Source organism: Coregonus lavaretus, assembly GCF_964263955.1.
Source record: "Coregonus lavaretus genome assembly, chromosome: 5".
NCBI lineage: Eukaryota > Metazoa > Chordata > Actinopteri > Salmoniformes > Salmonidae > Coregonus > Coregonus lavaretus.
The window spans coordinates 73,799,977-73,822,378 of NC_139992.1; the positions used below are offsets into that span (position 1 = coordinate 73,799,977).

General features: G+C 43.0%; 1 protein-coding gene across 2 annotated transcripts; it reads right to left on the reverse strand.

The window, feature by feature from the left end:
- Positions 1-120: 120 nt before the first annotated feature.
- Positions 121-21,268, reverse strand: f5 (coagulation factor V). 2 transcript variants are annotated; one of them, XM_084162817.1, is made up of 24 exons: positions 21,020-21,268; positions 20,256-20,338; positions 16,500-16,622; positions 15,409-15,621; positions 15,110-15,280; positions 14,625-14,846; positions 13,987-14,152; positions 13,553-13,733; positions 13,081-13,383; positions 12,709-12,856; positions 12,231-12,443; positions 9,849-12,033; positions 9,515-9,683; positions 9,096-9,332; positions 8,371-8,590; positions 7,966-8,145; positions 7,368-7,484; positions 7,081-7,152; positions 5,900-5,985; positions 2,210-2,365; positions 1,791-1,935; positions 1,146-1,297; positions 842-1,024; positions 121-668 (listed from the first exon to the last, which is right to left on the reverse strand). In XM_084162817.1, exons 1-24 carry the CDS (start codon positions 21,184-21,186, stop codon positions 519-521), a joined length of 6,042 nt encoding a protein of 2,013 aa, XP_084018943.1. In that variant the 5' UTR covers positions 21,187-21,268; the 3' UTR covers positions 121-518. The 2 variants fall into 2 exon arrangements, with proteins under 2 accessions (XP_084018943.1, XP_084018944.1); XM_084162818.1 differs by having other exon boundaries at positions 121-665; positions 21,020-21,267.
- Positions 21,269-22,402: the final 1,134 nt, after the last annotated feature.

The following is a 22,402-nucleotide window of genomic DNA, read 5'->3' on the forward strand; positions in this document are numbered from 1 at the left end:
CATGGTAGAAGCATTGGAATAAGTATGTTTGTTATATAGGAGGTACTGTATGTTTTATGCTTCCACAGTTTCATACAACGTGCCACAATCCTAGAATGAGGCACAGTGACTGACAAAATATGAGCAACAATATATTTTTTTATTGGCAAAAACTAATTAAATACTCTGAGTACTACTTACATTATTTACATTACATTCATGTTCAATTATGATACAAAATACAAAGTATAAAGATGACATACTGCAATATGTATTTTACTATCTGCTGAGCTTTATGCAACTTTCTCATGTATAAAGCAGTATTATTGTCTTTATCCTATATGAGCGAAGCGCTGAATCCCAATCTGAGAAATGTGCACATAACTCAAATTTCCCTCAAATTTCCCTTTGACATCAATTCATAATTTATGTGATAGTTTGGGTTACTGCACGCACCTGACATTTGGATGTGCGTGAAAGTAGAAATTTGATTCTTGCACACACACCCAAGATTCTTGCATCTTGGATGTGTGTGTCCCTCATTCAAAGTCACAACCCAGCAGTTCTATCCTGAGAGTGATGGAGTTCTTCCAGCTCTGAGGGATGACTCTGATAAAACGAGAGAAGATGGGAGGATAGATGTAGTTCTTCACATGGCCGTTGTTATCCGTGTTGCCGGGGAAATTCTGCTGGGTGAGTGGAAGACAGTCAGTATTTTGAAATCTTCATGTAATAATAATATCAGATTAATACTTATTAGCAATGACATAGCTTGGATAAAGAATTAACAGCAGGACTGTAAAATAACCCTCTATACCAACTCTTAATACCATCGCATAACCCTTTTGCCTGACAATCCTACCTTTGACACGTTGTCATCAAAATCAGTGTACTTGATCCAGTATAGTCCATCATCGCTGTACTCCAGAGTGTAGGAGATGACGTACATCTCCTTGCTCAGGGACTTGGCCCCCTGCGTTATGATACCTGTGATCTTCTTTACCTGGGCCAGCTCCACCTGCAGCCACTGGTTCATGTTGTTATTCTGGGGAGGGACAGGGGGGGACAGAGGGATGACTGACCTGGAATGGTGAGTGTGCCCACATTAGTTTGTCCATATGTGTGTGTGCACATGTGCCTACGTGGATCTGTGTGTGTTATCGTACCTTGGCCTGCCATGCGTTGATGGTGCCCTGTGTGTTGAGTCGTGCCAGTGACGCTTGCCAGGAACCAGAGTACCAGCTGGAGGCTGTAGAGCTGGCAGTGATACGATGGTCCTCTATCCGCCTGCTCTCCATACCCAGGGGCACTGAGCAACCTGATGGAGGGAATTAGATTACATTCACTTTATTGTAAGTTTATTGGAAAATATTTGTGCTCAAACATAGGCTTGGATGCTATCATACATTAAACAGTAGGAATGCTACCCATCATCATTATCAACAACATTTACATTTTACATTTACGTCATTTAGCAGGCGCTCTTATCCAGAGCGATTTACAGTTAGTGAGTGCATACATTATTATTATTATATATATTTTTTAATTTCATACTGGCCCCCCGTGGGAATCGAACCCACAACCCTGGCGTTGCAAACGCCATGCTCTACCAACTGAGCTACATCCCTGCCGGCCATTCCCTCCCCTACCCTGGGCCAATTGTGCACCGCCCCATGGGTCTCCCGGTCGCGGCCGGGTACGACAGAGCCTGGATTCAAACCAGGATCTCTAGTGGCACAGCTAGCACTGCGATGCAGTGCCTTAGACCACTGCGCCTCTCGGGAGACTACAACATCATCATCATCGCTCACCGTCCAGCTCACAGCCATAGTACTCCATGCGGACCATGGGCGAGTTGTACGAGTGGAGAGGGTGAAGTCTGATAAACCGACCAATCAGGGGAGGGAAGAAGGTGTTGACCTTCACCTGATGAGCTTCCTTGTTACCGGTGAACGTCTGGAGAATGGAAGAACAACATTTGGATTAAATACATTTATAGTCATATGTACTGTTTCTCTGTATATTTAGCAGTCATAGCAATGAACACATTTGAAAGTATCTATCAAAAGTATAATTTAATATTACCAGAAGTATCTCTGATTTTTGAAAATGTAAATATAACGCAATACATATAACTATAATAACAGCAATGTTAGAATGAAAATACATAATCCCGTTACATGTATTCCATTGCTCTCCAACCCTGCTGTTCTATAGGTGTACTCCTCACCATCCTAAACTCGTTGCTGTCTCCCTTGTAGTAGATCCACTTCTTCTTGTCCGTGCTGTAGGATATGGTGTAGTTGACCATGTAGTGGGAGGAGAACATCTGTTTGGCGCCTTGTGTCGCTACCTGACTGATCACCACGGGCCTCTGGAAGTCTACCTACAGGTCAATTGTCACAGTAGGCATCACTACAGGTGTCACCAAATGGGTATCACCACCCAGGCATAAGTTGAGACACATAAACCTCGCCTATCAGGTTTACAGGGTCAGGAAATACTCAGGGCCCAAGGCATGACACTCATGTGACCCCACATCAAATCTAATCTAATCAAATGTTATTTGCCACATGCGCCAAATACAACAGGTGTAGACATTACCGTGAAATCCTTACTTACAGCCCTTAACCAACAATGCATTTATTTTTTAATAAAAAAGTAAAATAAAACAACAACAACAAAAAAGTGTTGAGAAAAAAAGAGCAGAAGTAAAATAAAAGAACAGTAGGGAGGCTATATACAGGGGGGTACCGGTTAGTTGAGGTAATATGTACATGTGGGTAGAGTTAAAGTGACTATGCATAAATAATTAACAGAGTAGCAGCAGCGTAAAAAGGTGGGGTGGGGGTGGGGGGGGGCAGTGCAAATAGTCCGGGTAGCAATGATTAGCTGTTCAGTTGTCTTATGGCTTGGGGGCAGAAGCTGTTGAGAAGCTAGGGTGGCTGGAGTCTTTGACACTTTTGAGGGCCATCCTCTGACACCGCCTGGTATAGAGGTCCTGGATGGCAGGAAGCTTGACCCCAGTGATGTACTGGGCCGTACGCACTACCCTCTGTAGTACCTTGCGGTCGGAGGCCGAGCAGTTGCCATACCAGGTGGTGATGCAACCAGTCAGGATGCTCTCGATGGTGCAGCTGTATAACGTTTTGAGGATCTGAGGACCCATGCCAAATCTTTTCAGTCTCCTGAGGGGGAATAGGCTTTGTCGTGCCCTCTTTACGACTGTCTTGGTGTGTTTGGACCATGATAGTTTGTTGGTGATGTGGACACCAAGGAACTTGAAGCTCTCAACCTGTTCCACTACAGCCCCGTCGATGAGAATGGGGGCGTGCTCAGTCCTCTTTTTTTTTCCTGTAGTCCACAATCATCTCCTTTGTCTTGATCACGTTGAGGGAGAGATTGTTATCCTGGCACCACACGGCCAGGTCTCTGACCTCCTCCCTATAGGCTGTCTCATCGTTGTCGGTGATCAGGCCTACCACTGTTGTGTCGTCGGCAAACTTAATGATGGTGTTGGAGTCGTGCCTGGCCATGCAGTCATGGGTGAACAGGGAGTACAGGAGGGGACTGAGCACACACCCCTGAGGGGCCCCCGTGTTGAGGATCAGCGTGGCAGATGTGTTGTTACCTACCCTTACCACCTGGGGGCGGCCCGTCAGGAAGTCCAGGATCCAGTTGCAGAGGGAGGTGTTTAGTCCCAGGATCCTTAGCTTAGTGATGAGCTTTGAGGGCACTATGGTGTTGAACGCTGAGCTGTAGTCAATGAATAGCATTCTCACGTAGGTGTCACTCTTGTCCAGGTGGGAAAGGGCAGTGTGGAGTGCAATAGAGATTGCATCATCTGTGGATCTGTTGGGGTGGTATGCAAATTGGAGTGGATCTAGGGTTTCTGGGATAATGATGTTGACGTGAGCTATGACCAGCCTTTCAAAGCACTTCATGGATACAGACGTCAGTGCTACGGGTCGGTAGTCATTTAGGCTGGTTATCTTAGTGTCCTTGGGCACGGGGACTATGGTGGTCTGCTTGAAACATGTTGGTATTACAGACTCAGTCAGGGACATGTTGAAAATGTCAGTGAAGACACTTGCCAGTTGGTCAGCACATGTACACGTCCTGGTAATCCGTCTGGCCCTGCGGCCTTGTGAATGTTGACCTGCTTAAAAGTCTTACTCACATTGGCTACGGGGAGCGTGATCACATAGTCATCCGGAACAGCTGGTGCTCTCATGCATGCTTCAGTGTTGCTTGCCTCGAAGCGAGCATAGAAGTGGTTTAGCTTGTCTGGTAGGCTTGTGTCACTGGGCAGCTCACGGCTGTGCTTCCCTTTGTAGTCTGTAATAGTTTTAAAGCCCTGCCACATCCGACGAGCGTCAGAGCCGGTGTAGTACGATTCAATCTTAGTCCTGTATTGACTCTTTGCCTGTTTGATGGTTCGTCGGAGGGCATAGCGAGATTTCTTATAAGCGTCCGGGTCAGAGTCCCGCTCCTTGAAAGCGGCAGCTATACCCCTTTAGCTCAGTGCGGCTGTTGCCTGTAATCCATGGCTTCTGGTTGGGGTATGTACGTCCTGTCACTGTGGGGACGATGTCATCGATGCACTTATTGATGAAGCCATTGACTGATGTGGTGTACTCCTCAATGCTATCTGAAGAATCCCAGAACATGTTCCAGTCTGTGCTAGCAAAACAGTCCTGTAGCTTAGCATCTGCATCATCTGACCACTTTTTTATTAACCGAGTCACTGGTGCTTCCTGCTTTAGTTTTTGCTTATAATCAGGAATCAGGACGATAGAGTTATGGTCAGATTTGCCAAATGGAGGGCGAGGGAGAGCTTTGTATGCGTCTCTGTGTGTGGAGCAAAGGTGGTCTAGAGTTTTTTTTCCTCTGGTTGCACATTTAACATACTGGTAGAAATTAGGTAGAACGGATTTAAGTTTCCCTGCATTAAAGTCCCCGGCCACTAGGAGCGCTGCATCTGGATGAGCGTTTTCCTATATACTTATGGCCTTATACAGCTCATTGACTGCAATCTTAATGACAGCATTGGTTTGTGGTGGTAAATAGACAGCTATGAAAAATATAGATGAAAACTCTCTTGGTAAATAGTGTGGTCTACAGCTTACAGATACTCTACCTCAGGCGAGCAAAACCTCGAGACTTCCTTAGTATTTGATTTTGTGCAACAGCTGTTGTTTACAAATATACACAGACCCCACCCCTTGTCTTACCGGAGTCAGCCGTTCTATCCTGCCAATGTAGCGTATATCCCGTCAGCTGTATGTTGTCCATGTTGTCGTTCAGCCACAACTCGGTGAAACATAAGATATAACAGTTTTTAATGTCCCGTTGGTAAGATAACCGTGATCTTAGGTCATCTAATTTATTTTCAAATGATTGAACATTGGCTAATAGGATTGATGGAAGAGGCAGTTTACTCGCTCGCCGTCGGATCCTTACAAGGCACCCTGACCTACGTCCACGATATCTCCGTATCTTTCTCCTGTGAATGACGGGGATTTGGGCCTTGTCGGGTGTCTGTAGGATATCCTTCGCGTCCGACTCGTTGAAGAAAAAATCTTCGTCCAATACGAGGTGAGTAATCGCTGTCCTGATATCCAGAAGCTCTTTTTGGTTATAAGAGACGATGGCAGAAACATTATGTACAGAATAAATTACAAATAACGCGAAAAAACACACATAATAGTACAATTGGTTAGAGGGCTGTAAAACGGCAGCCATCCTCTCCGGCGCCATTTCTCCGACGCCATCAACAGAGGGCATCCCCACAAAGACGCTGTAATGATATGATTATGCTCCCACCTGTAGGCAACTTTGAGGAATACATTCTCACTGCTCACCAGCTACATAATATTGCAGACACCACATGTATTCCCTGGCAGGTGAGGTTATGTACCTGTATCCAGCTGCCTGTCTTGTCTGTACTCCATGCATTGTATTTGCCTTGGTTGTTCAGTCTGGCCAGATGGGGCTCCCAGTAGCCTGCATAAGGAGAAATAAGTTAGTTAGAGAGTGAAACCAGAGGATGCTGGTGGGAGGAGCTATAGGAGGATAGGCTCATTGTAATGTCTGGAATTGAATGAATGGAACAGAGTCAAACATGTGGTTTCCATATGTTTTATGTTTTTGATACCATTCCATTTATTCCATTCCAGCCATTACAATGAGTCCATCCTCCTATAGCTCCTCCAACCAGCATCCTCTGGGTAAAACACTGCAACTGTTAAAGTGGCACTCCAGTCTCCTTTTCACCTCACGTAGCCCTTTCCTGCAGTCAAATGACCTAGTGGCCTCATGGGTGGAATGTTATTAATATTTTTCATAATTTCATCATTAATAAACATAAAATAAAATAAAACGCAGAAAATCTGGTGTTTCTGTTTCAAACGGTTTTGTTACATTTCAGTCTTATGTGATGTATATCAAGTGTAATATTGGGATGCAAACTCAAAATGTTATGCATTTCAACTCCATATTTGACATCTTCTTCTTTTTAAGCCCATAACCATGTGTGTGAGATGTTCACTTTTGTTTCAAAGTAGATTTGTTTAAGACTACTAAGTATGACCCTGATTTAGCCCACTGCAGTAAAAGGTTAACACCTGATTTACTTAACAAAAGGCAGATCTCAATAGGTGGTCCAGGTATGTCATGGCATAGCATAGTGGGCAATTCCTCTTTTGTTATCTATTGTTCCTCAAGCAAGGGGGAAGGCCGATGACATCACGGATTGACGTCAGACCAACTCCTTGAAGTTTGCAGTTGTGTCTAAAAAACACTATTTTGTTCAAAACATTTTTTTATCCTTTAGTGTGTGTACTTTCCTGTATTTATACTTGGGATGTTGCTTTTCAGCAGTAAAAGTAAAAGCATTGCGGAAGGACATCTAGTTTGGGAAGCTAGTTAAAGTCAATAATCAAATGTCAGTTGGCAGTATTATTTCTGATTAATTAATAATTAATTAATATGCCATTTAGCAGACGCTTTTATCCAAAGCGACTTACAGTCAACATCTGGTGGGTGGAGGGATACAGAGTGGAGGTATGCGGGACAGAGGGATACTGAGTGGAGGGATACCTCTTTTGTCGTTCGCTGTGATCTGGTTGTCTTTGACGCTCCCAGAAATTAGACCCAGTGGATGGTAACACTCTGGAAAACACACAAAAATAGATTTTATTATGGGATTGATTCTTTGGGATAATGACTATTGATATGACTTGGCTTGAATCAATTCACTCAAAAAGCATTGACACTAGCAGTAAAAATGACTCTCTAGGAGTTGAGATGGACATCACACCTTTGATGTAACATGTGGCATTGAGAAAGTGGTACCATAAGCATAAGTGCTTTTGAGTGGGTCGTACTATTATCTAGAACCAGGAAGAGGGTCTGCATCCCCCTCTGTTGGGAGAGTCCAACCTCTGACTCCAGCTGCCACAGCCCAGGCTTGGACGGCAACATCTCCAGAGTCGCAAAGCCCCCTGGGAAACAAAACCAGAGCAGATTAGTAGTGTTGAGGAAAACTCTTTCCAATGATCAGGTAGGGGTCATTATCCAGTTAATAAGAGTTTATTCAAGCAATTGCAAGGATCACACTCAGGATAAACCGGAGAGGAACTCAAAGGATACAGTCACACTGTCATTATATACTTCTTCTATACAAAAAGCTGCTTGCCTCTCCTATGGGGAGGCAAGTTTATACGAGAGATAGAGAGAGCCGACTTGGCTCCACTTCTTTAAAGCATTGTACAAACAAGAACAGGTTCTAATCAGTTCTCACAGCCTACGTGACTAAGTTAAACAACAGTGTTTTTCCACTCAAATACATACAGTACATATAATACTTTTAAACTCAAGCATTTACATAGCATTAGAACCATTTTGCCCCAACAGTAGGGATGGGTCACATAAATGTGACAAAACATGTAAACCATCCATCCATCCATTCAGTAAAATTCTCACCAGGCAGCAGTGGGTAGACAGCCTGGGTGTGGTCCCTGGTCTGTTTGTGGAGGAAGGTCTGGCCGTGGAAGTGGACACTGTGGAGGTCTCTGGGAGAGCCCATGTTGAAGAGGTGCCAGCGGACCGTCTGGTTAGTGTACATCCTCAGACCCTTCAGACTGAAGATGATTCCGTTGATGGCTGCCCCCCCCCCCACACATACACACAACCCCACAAGAAATGTATGATTACACAATCTCTGTTTTGTTATTTTGTCTCTGTTGTTCATTACTCATACCTTGATTTTACAACAAAAAATCTAAAATCAAGACTTGATCCAGGAGGGACCAGCCATGACCCACTAGTCAGTTATCCTACCATCACCTATCATTTAGTCACATTTTTGTTAGATTAGAAGGTGCCTACCGCTGAATTTGAGGTTATCTCTGAAGTCAGGTTCCATCACCCTGGCTCGTTTGTTCTTCCTCTGCACTATCTCATGGTTCTTCTCGTAGTACCAGCTCTTGGACTCATCGAAGGTCATGAAGAGGAGCATGAACTCCCTCATGTCCACTGCCTTCCTGCTAAGAGTGCCCTTACGACACACCAGCAATGGCCCAATCAGACCAGAGTTTATATCTTTCTCCTGAATGAGATGAGCAATAACAAACAATCAAACACTAGATTATTGGAATATCTCTCAACAGATCACAAGGACACACCAGGTTAGTGTAGGAGGTACCTCAGAGGACAAGACATCACATGTCAACACAGAGTTGTCACATGAAATATCTTAGAAGCACAAAAGGGACTATACATAGAAAATAGTGATGTTGTATCAGCTATGTTAACTAAACCATCAGAACAGTACATATTACTTCAACTACCTCAACTAGCCGGTGCCCCCGCACATTGACTGCACCGGTACCCCCCTGTATATATAACCTCCCTACTGTAATTGTATTTTACTTCTGCTCTTTTTTTTCTCAACACTTTTTTGTTGTTGTTTTATTTTACTGTTTTATTAAAAATAAATGCACTGTTGGTTAAGGGCTGTAAGTAAGCATTTCACTGTAATGTCTGCACCTGTTGTTTCGGCGCATGTGGCCAATAAAATTTGATTTGATTTGAGAAGGTAAGTGTTTACTCACAGGGTTAACCCCAGAGTAGTAGGCCCAGGTGCGACAGTCAGACTCGTCTCCGGTGGGCCCGACATTGGCGTTGACCTTCCAGAGGTACGTGTATGTTGTGTTGGGCTGGACCTCGTTGTCATACTTGTACCAGTGCTTGGACTCGTCCTCGTAGGACAACCCCTCTGTCTGCTTGGTGTAGGAAACCCCATTGGCGTGCAAGGAGTACGGGCGGCTGGCCAGGTTCCTGAAAAATACCTACAGACCAAGGACACACATTTAATTTCCTGAAAAATACCTTCATACCTACAGACCAGTAACATCAGTTTGATTAGATGGTCCATTATTCATGATCATGGGCACAACTCACCTACAGTAGATTCATGCAAAAGTTAGCAAAAGGTAGTTAGGTTTTCTGCCCTCAGGGTTTCCTGTCTTACCATTATGGTCTGTCCAACCTCTGCCTTGATGACTGGCCCCAGGATGCCCAGGTGTTCGTCCATCTCTCCTCGGATGTCCGGCGTGCTAAACGTGCTGTCCAGGTAACCTCGGAACACTACCTTGGAGAATCTTGTAGGCCTGTCGGTTTTCTCTGGCTTATCATGCCTCCTGTTGTGGGAGAGACGAAAGACAAAGGTTTTATTGAACAAAAAAGAAGGTATGTATAATTCCAGTCAGAAAATTCTAATTTGAGCACATAGAACAATAAACAAGAGACATTACATTTGCCCAATACATCCCTGACCTCAGCCCTATCCCCTATTTTGTCCTTACCTTTGTCCGTAGCCCCCGTAGTCCCACTGCACCTCCTCTGCGGTAATAAAGTATGTCCTCACGTTATCTCCCGCCATTTTTAGGAAATATTTTGCATTCTCATCCAGAGTTAGGTCCTGCATGTCCTCCTTCTCTTTGTATGGGTCAATGTAGTCGACGTACTCATACTCCTCTGCAGCACTAACCGCTGCCATGTCTAGGACGTCATCCGGGTCATCACCGCCCTCATTCAGGACATAAATCTCATAGTCGCTGAAGTCGGGTCGTGGCACGCCGATCACAATGGCTTTGTTTGAGAAGTCCTCCTCGCTGGAAATGGGTCGGGTCCCTCTGGGGGTTATACCGGTGATGGGAGGGGGTTTGAACCCCCTGGGGGAGAAACTGCGGCCTCTTGGACGCTGGGGCTTGTACTCCTTCTTCTTCTTGGTTTTCATGGCATAGCCCTTACGGGGTCTTTGTCTGCGGTGGACGACCTTGATGTTGGGTTTCCGCGTTTCCGGATTTGGGCTTGGTTCCAATGTATTTGGCGGATCTAGGAGCTCGTTTCCAACATATTTCGTAATGTGATCTGGCATCTCCATGGGGACCATCTCGAGTGTCCCCTCATAGCCCCAGTGCTCCCCCTGCAGGTCAACGGAGATGGTGCGGATGAACTCACTCCTGTTGTTTCTCAGGTAGATTACCACTTCCTCCTTAGAGCTCTCGGAACTCTGGGATAGAATCTCCTCCAAGCTGCTGTCTGGCTGCTGATTGGTTGACAGTGACAGGTTGGCCGCACCAGGATTAGCATCAGTAGTCTCATTAGAGAATTCTGAGCTTTCTGAGGACAACTCTACCACGACATCTGGCACAGTAACGTTCTTTTTACTCTCAGAACTAGTCTCCTCTGATGAATTCCAGTGGTTCAAACCAGAAGTGTTTGCTGTACCATTTTGTTTGGGCACTATGTCAGAGAATGTTTCAATGTCTGATGGTTGTTTGCCATTTTGTGGCACCCCACTGCTGGAGTTGTCAGTTGTAGAAGTGGCTTCAAAGAAATAGGTACCATTTCCTTGCTCAGTGGTGGTGTTGGTGTGCAATGAACCGTTCACAGTTATGTTACCACTTTCCTCAGTTTCAAAGTCAAAGTTGGTCATGTTGTGTTCTTCCACTAGGATAAAAATTAACTCTGCAACTTCAGCACTCATCACACTCTCCGATTGGTTGGTTATATTTAGAGATGAATTTGAAGCTTTACCGTTTTCATTGGCTGAAGCAGTTGTAGGCTCTCTGCCCAGGAGTACAATATCCTTGCCATCAGTCCCCCTGTTCTCTTCTGTACTGATGAAAGAGGGGTCGGAAAGAGGCACAGAGTAAGAGAAGACATCGCCTCGAGTAATCCTTTCCTCTAACTCTTCCACTAATGCTTCAACGTTTGAGGTGCTATTCACAGTGGTCCAATCACCTCTGATTTGTATCACTCTCTCTCTCTCAGCCTTTGAGCTATTGTTGAACGGACCTGGTGAGGCTTCGGTTGCTGTAACTGCTGTACTATTGGTACTTCCTGAAATGATGTTGAAGTCTGTAATTGATAAACTGTTGTTAAGAACTGTTATGTTCTTTGCTTCTGTCTCAGCCATTGAGGAGCTGTTAAGACTTGAGTCTAACTGATCTGTAGTAAAGTTCAGCGCTTCTGTTGCATTCTCAATGATGCTCTTGTTCGTAAAGTTGCCTCCATCAATCGGCTCCCTCTCAGCCAATGATGTGTTAGTCGGTGCATCATAAGAGGATGAGGTGGGGTTTGCGTTCGCGTCTCCATCGGGATCGGGCACATCAACGCTATCGTAGTTGAACATAGAGAAATCCAACATCTCCACGTCCGTCTCATTTGTCTTTTTCTTGATTGACCTAAGATCCAGCAAATCAGCCCAGCCCGCTGTATAATCGTCAATCTCCACCTTTTTCTTTTTCTCTATCACCTCATCCTTCTTATCCTCCTCTTTGGCCTTGTTGATATCCATGGGTTTCCAGATGGAGAAGACAGCACTGCCCTTCGTCCCGTCTCTGCCCGTCTCTGTCTCCGTCTCCATCCCCGTCTCGTCTTCGTATTCATAGACGTAGTCTCGGTAGCACTCCACGTCTCTGAACTTCACACGCATCCCCTTGGTGGTCTCATGGGAGTTCAGGGAAGCAAGCAGCCAAATACCTAACATAGGAACAGACCACATTTAGTCTTTGAATCCTAACAAAAAGATACACAATACATCATCTTCATCCTGTATTGTGCTTGCAATGCAATTTTCACCACTAACCTATCTATTGTATCTTGTAGAATCAAGGGTTAGAGGTTAGAGGTTTGGGAGTTGAGTGTATGGTCAGTTAACCCATTAACCGCTGACTCACCAATGTTATCCATGTTCATGGTGATGGTCTCTCCAGTCATGGGGAACAGGCTGAGGAAGTCCTCAGTGTGATCGTTCAAGTCGAAAGTGTGACCGTAGAAGGTTGCAGTCTGGATGTAGTCCTGCACTCCAACACTGGACACGTGCCATGTCACGATCTCACCATTGCAGAAGCCCAGCAGCTGACCACTCTCGAACACGTAACCGTTAATCGCTGGGGGAGGAAATGGTACCATTTAAGTCAATAAAGGAAGTGGTCAAATTTGAGAAAATTATTATTCTGTATATGAAGCACAGTTTTTGACAGTTATAGGCAGTTGATTTTTATGAATGTGAATCTTCTATGTGGAGTGCATTCCAGATAGGAGGAAAGATTTAGTATATGATCAGTTTTTTCAATTTCAATACTCTTCTGGCTGTACCAGACCATTGCTGTCTCTAACGTATGAATTTTATTGGTGAAGGGGAGTGATACTCACTATGCATAATGTTTGATTTATAGAAGTCTGGGTCTTCTTTCTTGACCTTTGCTGTTTCACTGTACGATGCAATGTTGTCATCTAGATACCAGCTCTTATTCTCGTCAAAAACAGCAAACATGGCATGCTGTTCTTTGTCTGATTTCAGCTGCAGAGACAAAGCTTCATTTAACACTGTACATCAAAATCTGTAAAAGTACATTGAATTAAATTAGTAGAGAAGAGAGGCCAGTTCCAGTACATATGTAGTAGAAGTAAAATGTTCTAGTAGTGCAGTAGTAGTAATGAAGTAGCAGTAGTATAGTATAGTACCTGCATGGTCCTTAGAAGTAATGTATTAGTAATTGAGTAGAAGTAGTATCAGTGTAGTACCTGCACATTCCTCTTGTCGAGGGACTGGCTCTTGCAGATGAGCAGAGGTCCTACTAGGCCTGAGGCGATGTCTCGGGGTGTGTTCACTGCACTGTGGTACATACGTGTCAGGCATTGCGAGTCGCCTGCCAAAGGTTCATTCTCCTCGATCACCTCCCACACATAGATATGCGTCTCACCAGGCTGAACCCCATGGGTCTGGTTACCTCCTGCTGGGTAGTTGGCCCCCTCTGCTGCCTTGTCGATGGTCAGTCCGTGTGGGTAGATGCTGTACGGTCGTGTGGCCATGTTCTTAAAGACAATCTGTGAATGTGGGGAAAAGATGCTTGAGAGGGCACTGGCAAAAGACACTTGTGGACACACAGTGTAGTGTTCATACATGGAGAAGAAGGTAGAATACACATCTTACACAACTTAAGAATTGGGCACATGAAAAAAGTGGGCATATGAAAATAGAACATTTGTGTCTCACCTTAATGACATCATTGATCTGCGCCCTGATGACAGGGCCAATGATGCCCTCCTCCATCTTCCTCTGTTTGTTCTCTGCCCTCTCAGTGAACCTGGCATTTTTGTACTGCGTGTACACTGCCTTCTTATACTTCTGGCCTATACGCTCCGGGCTTTGCTTCAGGTACTTGAACTTGAAGTCCCTGAGAGGAACAGTAAGAGAAGAGGATGTGATGTCACAGCAAGTCAGGTCACACTGAGACTAGTCAACAGATTAATGGAGAATGTCAAAGTGGCGAGCATGTCACAAATACAACGATGGTATTATCTGTTACTGTATAAGGCTGAATTTGTTCCCAATTCTAAATTGGCTGAATTAAGTTTAGATAGATAAATAATTGTGGGCTAAAGTGAAGTGAAATGAGTAAGTCAATAAATATCTGTATAGCTGTTTACCCATCAATGTATTCTGGCATGTTTGGTGCGTAGTCCCAGACAACCTCCTCAGCTGCGATATAATAGGTCCACTCCTGGCTCTCTCGTTTCTGCTTGAGGGTCAGTTTACGTTTGGGAGGGTTAAAGCCCTCGCAGCTCCTCACTTCCACAAAGCCATGCATACCAGCTACAACAGCAGAGAAGTTCGTTTGTTCAGGAGGGTCATGTTGATTTAACATGTTGGGAATAGAACATTAAACATTCAATCAATCAAACTTGATTCAAAGTGCATTTGAAAATGTCAATACACTACAATACATCTGAATAAACTTAAATCTGCTCTGCGGTCCATCACAGTAAATCTCACACCATACACATTCTCAGAACCCATAACCAAATATAATACTAGCTACACTCTTAGAAGAAAATGTGCTATCTAGAACCTAAAACGGTTCTTCGGATGTCCCCAAAGGAGAACCCTTTAAATAACATTTTTTTGGTTCCAGGTAGAACTCTTTTCGGTTCTATGTAAAATCCTTTCCACAGAGCGTTCTACATGGAACCCAAGGGAGTTCTACCTGGAACCAAAAAGGGTTATTCTATTGGGACAGCCGAATAACTGTTTTGGCACCCTTTGACGTAAAGCCATTGACACGTACCCTCCAGGTGCTTGCTGGTGTGTGAGGAGAGGAGCCAGCGGCCCGTGTTGACGGCGGTCATGTTGGCGCTGGTGGCGGTGCCAGCGATCAGGCCCACTGAGGAGACCCGATGTCCGGCCTGCTGCAGGACCTGCCCGTTGATGTGCACTGAGAACAGCTCAGGCTCCGAACTCATCCCCACCAGGTGCAGGCTGACAGAGGTGTGGGCGCAGACAGTCAGACCTGGGGGGAAGGGAGAGACAGGAGGAGGAGATGGAGAGAAGACGGGGAGGGGGAGGGGGACAGACTTTGAAATACCAGGAATGAGCCCTCTACACGCCCTATAACTATAGAATCTGAGTAAGGATTAGGTGGAAGCAATAGTTCCAACAAATAACCAGCTGGGATGGAACAACTAAAGCAGACAACCTAAACTACTTAAAGCACAACAACCCTTATCTGCAGATATCAGCAGAACTCAGAATGATGAGATCTGATTGACTGACCTGGCACTGATCCATTGGTGTATCCATTGATGGTGTGTTTGATGTGGCTTTGAGTGGCAGTGGCACTGTCCATCTTTGGCTTGTACCTGCTCCTACTCTCATCCAACACCCCCATGAGGAAGACGTATTCCTGGTGGAACAACACCTGTTCTCCAGACACGTCAAGGCTACCTGGAGGGAGGTACAAAGGGTAGTTCAGTTGATTTCTTTCTGGTTACTTACTGACATGGATGTTTTGGTACTTGAAGCAAAAAAAATCAGGAATATGTCTCATACATTTTACATTAACATTTACATACCTGCTTTACAGATGAGCAGGGTGCCGATCAGTCCTGAGTTGTAATCCTGGACAATGTCAAAGTGGGAGAGGTAGGTGTAGGTAAGACAGGAGGGGTCTGCGGCCCGGGGGACCACGTCTGATGTCACCTCCCAGTAGTATGTGTGTTCACCTCCAGGGGGCACCGCATCATCTTCCTTCTCAAACTGAGACGTGTTGTCAAAGTACAGGGAGCCTAAAGGGAGACATGTTTGGTTCATAATAATGAAATAAAGCAGAAAGAGAAATAACTTTATTGCCATTCAATGATCAGAATTTGTCTTGATGTTGTACAAGGTTAAAACTTGGTCACCTGGCCTGATGCACATATACTCTAAATACATTTACAATTTACAGTGACCCCAGTTAACATTTAACAAATGACTGATCTCCAAAATATGCAAACCATCTTAATAAAAAATAGTAGAATCAGGGAAAATCTGGGGAATTTAAGAGGTCTATTTACTGCCATCTTGTTACAATATTACATAACCTTGCAATGTCACAATTAATTTTGAGTTAAGCATTAATTAAAGAGTAATAATTCTACATCCTGTGCACTTACAAAACTCATCTCTCAACCCCCCCAAAGCTGTATTAGGGGAAATCATGGATTTCCACAGGTTTTAGAGAGTATCCTTTTGGACTTTAGTACTGTCTGGTATGTTAATCTGTCTGTCCTGGTTAATATTAATGAAAAGGCCAAACACAGCTGCTTGTGTTGCCTAACATGTGTACTTAACTGCCTAACATGTGTACTTAACTGAATGAATAACATCCAAGTCCCCTTTTCCAACCACATCAATGGCTGTCTAGGCCACAGGATGGGTGAATCTGTCTGGGATAGGATACCTCACTGTTACCACATAGCTACCACAGCCATGATGACACCAACCATGGCTAACCCTGTAAGTTGTTGGACATTTCCGACAGATTTTAATAAATGATATCTGTAGAATTCTGGAAGAGAACATTTAGTGGGAATACCTGTCAAATAAATCCCAATTTAAAAGTAGCCACCACTGAGCTCTGATAGGCCAGTTAATACAGATGACATCATTGGTTGGTACCCACCCTCTGACTGCTTCCCGTAAGCGATCCCGTGGGCGTGGAGGCTGTAAGGGCTATCCGCCATGTTCTTGAACATGACCACGATGGTCTCTCCCTCTTGACCACGGATGGTGGGCCCAAGGAGCCCTGCAAAACACAACAACAACAAAAACATATTGGTTGAGAGGGATGTCCTTGCTGCTAATTTGGTTACTTTTCTTAAATTCTGTTACTTTTCTGAACAGTCAAAATCATGTTTTTCATGAAATATGATGACATTTGGATGAAACCAGATCAAAGTATTTGTATTTATTTGTATTTGTATTTATTATGGATCCCCATTAGCTGCTGCCAAGGCTACTCTTCCTGGGGTCCAGCAAAATTAAGGCAGTTATACATTTTTTAAAAACATGAAATACATTTACAACAGATTTCACAACATATTAAGTGTGTGCCCTCAGGCCCCTACTCTACTACCAAATATCTACAACCCAAAATCCATGTGTACGAATGTGTATAGTGCGTATGTTATCGTGTGTTTGCATGCATGTGTCTGTGCCTATGTTTGTGTTGCTTCACAGTCCCTGCTGTTCCATAAGGTGTATTTTTATCTGTTTTTTAAATCTAATTTTACTGCTTGCATGGGTTACTTGATGTGGAATAGAGTTCCATGTAGTCATGGCTCTATGTAGTACTGTGCGCCTCCCATAGTCTGTTCTGGACTTGGGGACTGTGAAGAGACCTCTGGTGGCATGTCTTGTGGGGTATGCATGGGTGTTCGAGCTGTGTGCCAGTAGTTCAAACAGACAGCTCGGTGCACTCAACATGTCAATACTTCTCACAAATACAAGTAGTGATGAAGTCAATCTCTCCTCCACTTTGAGCCAGGAGAGATTGACATGCATATTATTCATGTTAGCTCTCTGTGTACATCTGAGGGCCAGCCGTGCTGTCCTGTTCTGTGCCAGTTGCAATTTTCTTAAGACCCTCTTTGTGACACCTGACCACACGACTGAACAGTAGTCCAGGTGTGACAAAACTAGGGCCTGTAGGACCTTCCTTGTTGATAATGCTGTTAAGAATGCTGAACAGAGCTTTATTATGGACAGACTTCTCCCCATCCTAGCTACTGTTGTATCAATATGTTTTGACCATGACAGTTTACAATCCAGGGTTACTCCTAGGAGTTTAGTCTCCTCAACTTGCTCAATTACCACATTATTCATTACAAGATTTAGTTGAGGTTTAGGGTTTAGTGAATGATTTGTCCCAAAAACAATGCTTTTAGTTTTTGAAATATTTAGGACTAACTTATTCCTTGCCACCCATTCTGAAACTAATTGCAGCTCTTTGTTAAGTGTTGCAGTCATTTCTGTTGCTGTGGGAGCTGACATGTATAGTGTTGAGTCATCCGCATACATAGACAGTGGCATGTCGTTAGTAAAGATTGAAAAAAGTAAGGGGCCTAGACAGCTACCCTGGGGAATTCCTGATTCTACTTGGATTTTGTTGGAGAGGCTTCCATTAAAGAACAGCCTCTGTGTTCTGTTAGACAGGTAAGTCTTTTATCCACAATATAGCAGAGGGTGTAAAGCCATAACACATACGTTTTTCCAGCAACAGACTATGATCGATAATGTCAAAGCCACACTGAAGTCTAACAAAACAGCCCCCACAATCGCTTTATCATCAAGTATGATGAACAAAGTATGGAAAATGACTGTTGCTTCTACATTGATAAAGTTTGATGTAAAAGTTACTGGTCCCCTCCCCTATGTCAAACACCTTGTAACCAACATCAGAGAAAGCGTCTTTGCAGAGGGGAGTGGTTTATATAGCTCTATAGCTACTCTACTGGTGTCAAAATTTGACTGTAGGGTGTCAGCAAAATAAAAGTTTACCCTGTTCATCTATGGCAAAGATACTTATATGTTTCCCGTTTCATCTGTGTTTGGTGTTTGCTAGTTACTGTGTTTGCTAGTCTTCAGCCAACTTGGAACAAAAGGGAGGGAAGGGTAGTTCAAAACTCTGACGCAGTTGTCAAGTCAACACATACGTCAGTGCTTCTGTGAACCACATCGCAAGAAACATGCCAAATGGGAGATGTATAAAAAAAATTATGCAATTGCAATGTTTGAGTTGCTTTGTGTATCACCAAATGTACATGATGATTTTACTGCAACACTACTCACTGCATCCAAGTTCCTTGACATAGGTGTTTCAAAGAGCTCATGAATAATAGCTCCCCACCCACTCAGTCGGTCCTTTGAACTTCCTGGTAGTTAGTCATGGAAGAAAAAGTACTTTTTCTACAATTTAGTGGTGGTGGACTCCATATTATCCCATACAATGCAAAGCACTTTGCGACTAAAGGCGCTATAACACACAGCAAATTGGCCAGTGTTTATTTTTCAGTATAAAATGTATACTGTTGATTCGGGAGTTAAATTCACACTGTAAGAGTGACACTAACACTCAGTGTTGGTGTTAATAACCAGAGATATTGTTTTATACTGTGGAGATTTAAACAGTCCCATCAAAACCACACCTATCATTATCATATTTCCCAAAATGCTACTGCAGTTTTTAAAAAAAAAAATATATATATATATCTGTGCTTAATCTTATGCTACACAAAGATAAATAATAAAAAAAAAAATCTAAACTAATCCAATCAGTTAGATGTATTGTGCCTGTTACTGAAATGGTTGTTCCAGTATAAATGGTTTAGGTAGTGTTTTTCATGAAATCTCTTAATCCTGAAAGTCATTCTGAATGCAGGGCGCAGGTGAATAAAAATTCCAACTGTTGGATATCTTAACTCTGGCTGGATTCCAATAGGTATTAAATATCACTTTGCAAGCCAGCATAATGTGACGTGCAGGCCTGCTGTGGCCTGTAAACCCGAAGTTTCCTAACACCACTGTGTTGGGGTAAAACTAGGCCATCAAGTAGGCCAATAAGTAAGGCCTTATGATATATGTAATGTATTGTTATAGTTACATTTTAATGATAACATTTGCCCAGGAACTCACTTGGTGAAAACCATAGGAAATAATTAATCAACCATGTCTCTGTCACTAACAAATACAGTCATGGGTGTTAACTCTACAATTTACTCAAAAAGAAAAGGCATCCTGGGAAATATGAAAATTAGACTTTACACCATACAGTTTTTAAACAACACCCAAAAATGATTTACTGTAAAACTACAGGTGTTAATTCCTTACACTGAGAAAGTGTAACAGAGTCAGCAGTAAGCAAAGGGAGTCCAGTTTACACCAAATCAAGTGTTATGAACATTTTAAAAGTAAAATGGGAAACACTGCAACAGAGTTAAATCTTTAACACTTTCAAAATTATTATTTTAATACCAGTTCAGTGGGACTCATATGTTCATTGACAATAGTGTACATTTTACACTTTCAGAGTTAAATTCACACCATTGATGCTATAACAGAAATTAAATTCATCATTCAACATGATACATTGTCATTCGGTCAGAAAAGAAGATGGAGAAGAAGGTCCAACGGAAATGTAAGTTCCTCTTTATTCCAACCACTCCGAAAGACACACATACAGTACATGCAGAAAGGAGTAAATCTATCTTTCCATGTTTATTGTGTTTATCAGTCATGATGGAACTTGAGGTGGGGTTGTGACTGTATGGGGAAACAGGAACATTCACTAATGAAAGACAGACTGTATGTGGGATAGCCCTGACCCTACACATCATTTACCCGACAACGGTGAAAACGCCAAAGCATAAACATAATTTACCTAACCAGGAAGGATGGGTCTTGGCCTGCTTGAATCCCTCCTCATACTCCCTGTAAACCACTTTCTTATAGGAGGGGCCAGACCTAGACAACAATGGAAAAACACAAATAGTGAATGAACAGAAAAGGACCCAATGATAAACACACAGTGGATGATATAGAAAGACAAATTCTACACATAATTCAGTAAGTTAAATACATAATTATGATGTACATCCTTTCATATTCCACAGTCTCGGTTCACATCATAAAGGTGATAATAATCAAGAACTTGTCAAAATGAATTGACTGGAGATTGTAAATGTATTGAGTTTACGTTAAAACATAAAACATAATTATTAAAGCCTAACTTTTTCCAATGAGGACAATATTGCCTTCTAACCAGACTGTAATCTTCACATAATTGATAGAGATACTTGACATATACACAATGATATAAAGAAAGAACAGTAAGGTTTCATTTTGTCCCATGTTCCATTCAGTGGAACAAAAGTGAGAGAGCACTGTGGTGCTATCATGACCTATACACCAGATCAAACAATTACACGGTACACCCTCCAAGAAGACAAGAGCCAGATCAACTCAGTAAATCTGTCATGTAGTCAACAGCATGTGCCAAACACTTGAATTAACACTACTCTTAGCGAGGCCAAAGAGAGTCAACTTCACATGCAGGACCCAACACAAAGAAAAAAGGTCACAGAAAAAAAAAGGAATATAGGAAATCTCATATAAAACTATTGAAATATGTTGTTTTAGTTTTACCTGTGTGGTCCATTAGATGTGTAGTCCCAATCTATGTTCACTGCAGCAATATAGTAGTATCTCTTCCTGTCTGAGTGCTGCTCTGCTGTAGTGTGGGACAAGAGAACCGAGAAGAGCACCAGGAGAGGCAGGAGACGGTGAGTCCCTTCCCAGGAATGAAGCCTCATATCTGGGGTTGGAACTCCAGGTGTGGACAGTCTGTCTGTTCTGGATGGCAGGAAACTGTGATCTGACAAGAAGAGTCCACTCTGTGCTTTATCACAGGACACAGAAACAAGAGCACACAGAGACACACACACACACACACACAAGTCCCAGCCAGGGCATTGCGCAGTGTTCCAAAATATTTTTTTTAAATCTTGTTAATTGAAACCATGTGATTTACTGTTAGTCACTCCCAGTGAAGTAATTTCCTTCACACATGTTACTATGCACTGGAGATGACACTCTTGTTTTGATATTTATTCATAACTGTTCCAGACCTCAGGCTAATTCCTTACTGTGCATCATGGGTGTCCCACAGATGCTTTCCCCAAAAGTTTCCATGATAAGCCTGGTCCTGTTCACTCATCACCAGGGACAGATAGTTCAGCAATAGCCCATGCACAACAATGGTTGGAGAAAAAGGGAAAATAAAATAAATAGTTATTTAGCAGACACTCTTATCCAGAGCAACTTACAGTTAGTGAGTGCATACATTTTTCACATTTCCCCCCGTGGGAATCGAACCCACAACCCTGGCATTGCAAACACCATGCTCTACCAACTGAGCTGCATGGGAAGAATGGTAAGTGTAGGGAACCAGGTCAAAATGAAATTAAAAGGCAACCTGAGATTTCTCCCCGGTTGTCATATCTGTGTTATACCCAGAACCTGTGTTACTACCTGCACAAATTGTTGGCAAGGGATTGCATAATCACAGACATTAGTCTGAATTTTAATTCAGTATGCCAATCACAGTATGCAATTAAGCTGCAATACATACATTTTTGCTTGAAACAAACAACAAACATAAATTTAGTTATAGATATGTCATTCTCATTGAAAGCAAGTGTGAAAAGCGGTAGATCTGTTCTATGTGCGCTATTTCTATGCTTCCCGTTTTTAAGTTTCGGTTTTGCATCTTTAACTTTCGGTTTTGTACACCAGCTTCAAACAACTGAAAATACAATATTTTTGGTTATGGAAAATATGTTTCACAGCGCTTTAGATTATACAATGATTCTATACACTATACTTGCTTGTTTTGTCACATAAACTGAAATTAGGCGAACTATTATAATTTTACCAACCAGAAAATGGCGGAGTGATTTCTGAATAGTGCATATTTTAAAGACCTTAAAAGATGACTTCGCCAATCCCCGTTTCATACCCATTGCGCTT